Source organism: Nestor notabilis, unplaced genomic scaffold, assembly GCF_000696875.1.
Source record: "Nestor notabilis isolate BGI_N333 unplaced genomic scaffold, ASM69687v1 scaffold23139, whole genome shotgun sequence".
NCBI classification, from domain to species: Eukaryota; Metazoa; Chordata; class Aves; order Psittaciformes; family Psittacidae; genus Nestor; species Nestor notabilis.
In genome coordinates this window covers 34990-36597 of record NW_009945735.1, presented here as the reverse complement: position 1 = coordinate 36597, position 1608 = coordinate 34990, and the positions used below count along the sequence as shown (strand labels likewise).

Sequence of the window (1608 nt, the reverse complement as noted above, 5' to 3'; positions counted from 1 at the left end):
GTTGGGCGGAATCTCATGGAAGCTGTCAGTCCTGGAGTGGCAGATGCAGTCTCTCTTCCAGTTCTGTTCATTTGGAGCCGTTTCCCACATGTCTAAAAATAAGAGCAAATTGTCATTTCATTTCTTAATTTGTTTCCTCAGAACTCAACGGTGACGATCGAGGAATTTCACTGCAAGCTGCAAGAGGCGACGAACTTCCCCCTCCGGCCCTTTGTGATCCCCTTTCTGAAGGTGACAGGGAGCTGGTGGGGCTCTCTGGGGCTCCATGTGCTGGGCCATGTGCTTGACAGTGTGTCATGCCCGGGAAAGCTCTTCCTTCAAGCACCACAGCAGTTTAGTTCCAGTCCAAGACAGACCACGCAGACCGAGCAGTGGCCATGCGGGACGGGCTGGCGGAAAGCTAACGTTGTAACAAGTGCCACATATGTCTGCTTGTATGTTAGGGATAAAGGGGACAAACCAAGCTCCATCAGGAGCTTCTGATCCTGTAATCTTATTTGCAGATGTTCAGATCTAGAGTATTTGAAGTGTTGGCACACGGAGCCTGTCTGCGGTGGTTAGATGCTGGAAGCAGAGAGCTCCCCATGACACTTGGGTTTTGGGTGCCAGGCCATCCTCAGCTCTTGAGGAAATACAGATAAATCCTATTGCAGACACCAGGAGCTGGAGCATCCTGAGTGGGGTCCACAGGCTCTAGGTGTTAATAGAATCATAGAATGGCTTATGTTGAAGGGACCGTAAAGCTCATCCAGTTCCAACCCCTGCCACGGGCAGGGACACCTTCCACTAGAGCAGGTTGCTCCAAGCCCCTGTGTCCAACCTGGCCTTGAACACTGCCAGGGATGGGGCAGCCACAGCTTCTCTGGGCACCCTGTGCCAGCGCCTCAGCACCCTCACAGGGAAGAGCTTCTGCCTCAGAGCTCATCTCAGTCTCCCCTCTGGCAGGTTCAAGCCATTCCCCTTGTCCTGTCCCTACATCCCTTGTCCAAAGCCCCTCCCCAGGTTTCCTGGAGCCCCTTTAGGCACTGGAGCTGCTCTAAGGTGTCCCCTTGAGGAGCCTTCTCTTCTCCAGCTGCCCCAGCCCAGCTCTCTCAGCCTGGCTCCAGAGCAGAGCTGCTCCAGCCCTCACAGCAGCTCCGTGGCCTCCTCTGGCCTCGCTCCAGCAGCTCCACGTCCCTCTTGTGCTGTTGCCCCAGAGCTGGATCAGGACTGCAGGGGGGGTCTCCCCAGAGCACAGCAGAGGGGGAGAAGCCCAGTGGGATGCATTAACCCAGCATTGCTCCTCTGAGGTGTGCAGAGCAAACCCGTGAGTGCCCAGGTAAAGCAGACCCCACTTGTTTTCCAGGCCAACCTCCCGCTGCTGCAGAGAGAGCTGCTGCACTGTGCCCGCGCTGCCAAGTGGATCAGGACTGCAGGGGGGGTCTCCCCAGAGCACAGCAGAGGGGGAGAAGCCCAGTGGGATGCATTAACCCAGCATTGCTCCTCTGAGGTGTGCAGAGCAAACCCGTGAGTGCCCAGGTAAAGCAGACCCCACTTGTTTTCCAGGCCAACCTCCCGCTGCTGCAGAGAGAGCTGCTGCACTGTGCCCGCGCTGCCAAGCAGACGCCC

General features: G+C 56.8%; 1 protein-coding gene across 1 annotated transcript in view; it reads left to right on the top strand.

Moving 5' to 3' along the window:
- LOC104412305 (protein CBFA2T2-like) overlaps positions 1–1608 on the top strand; it is a 15681-nt gene that overhangs the window by 6825 nt on the left and 7248 nt on the right. Inside the window, 2 exon segments of the mRNA XM_010022981.1 lie at positions 142–231; positions 1546–1607. Coding sequence (XP_010021283.1) covers positions 142–231; positions 1546–1607 — 152 coding nt within the window.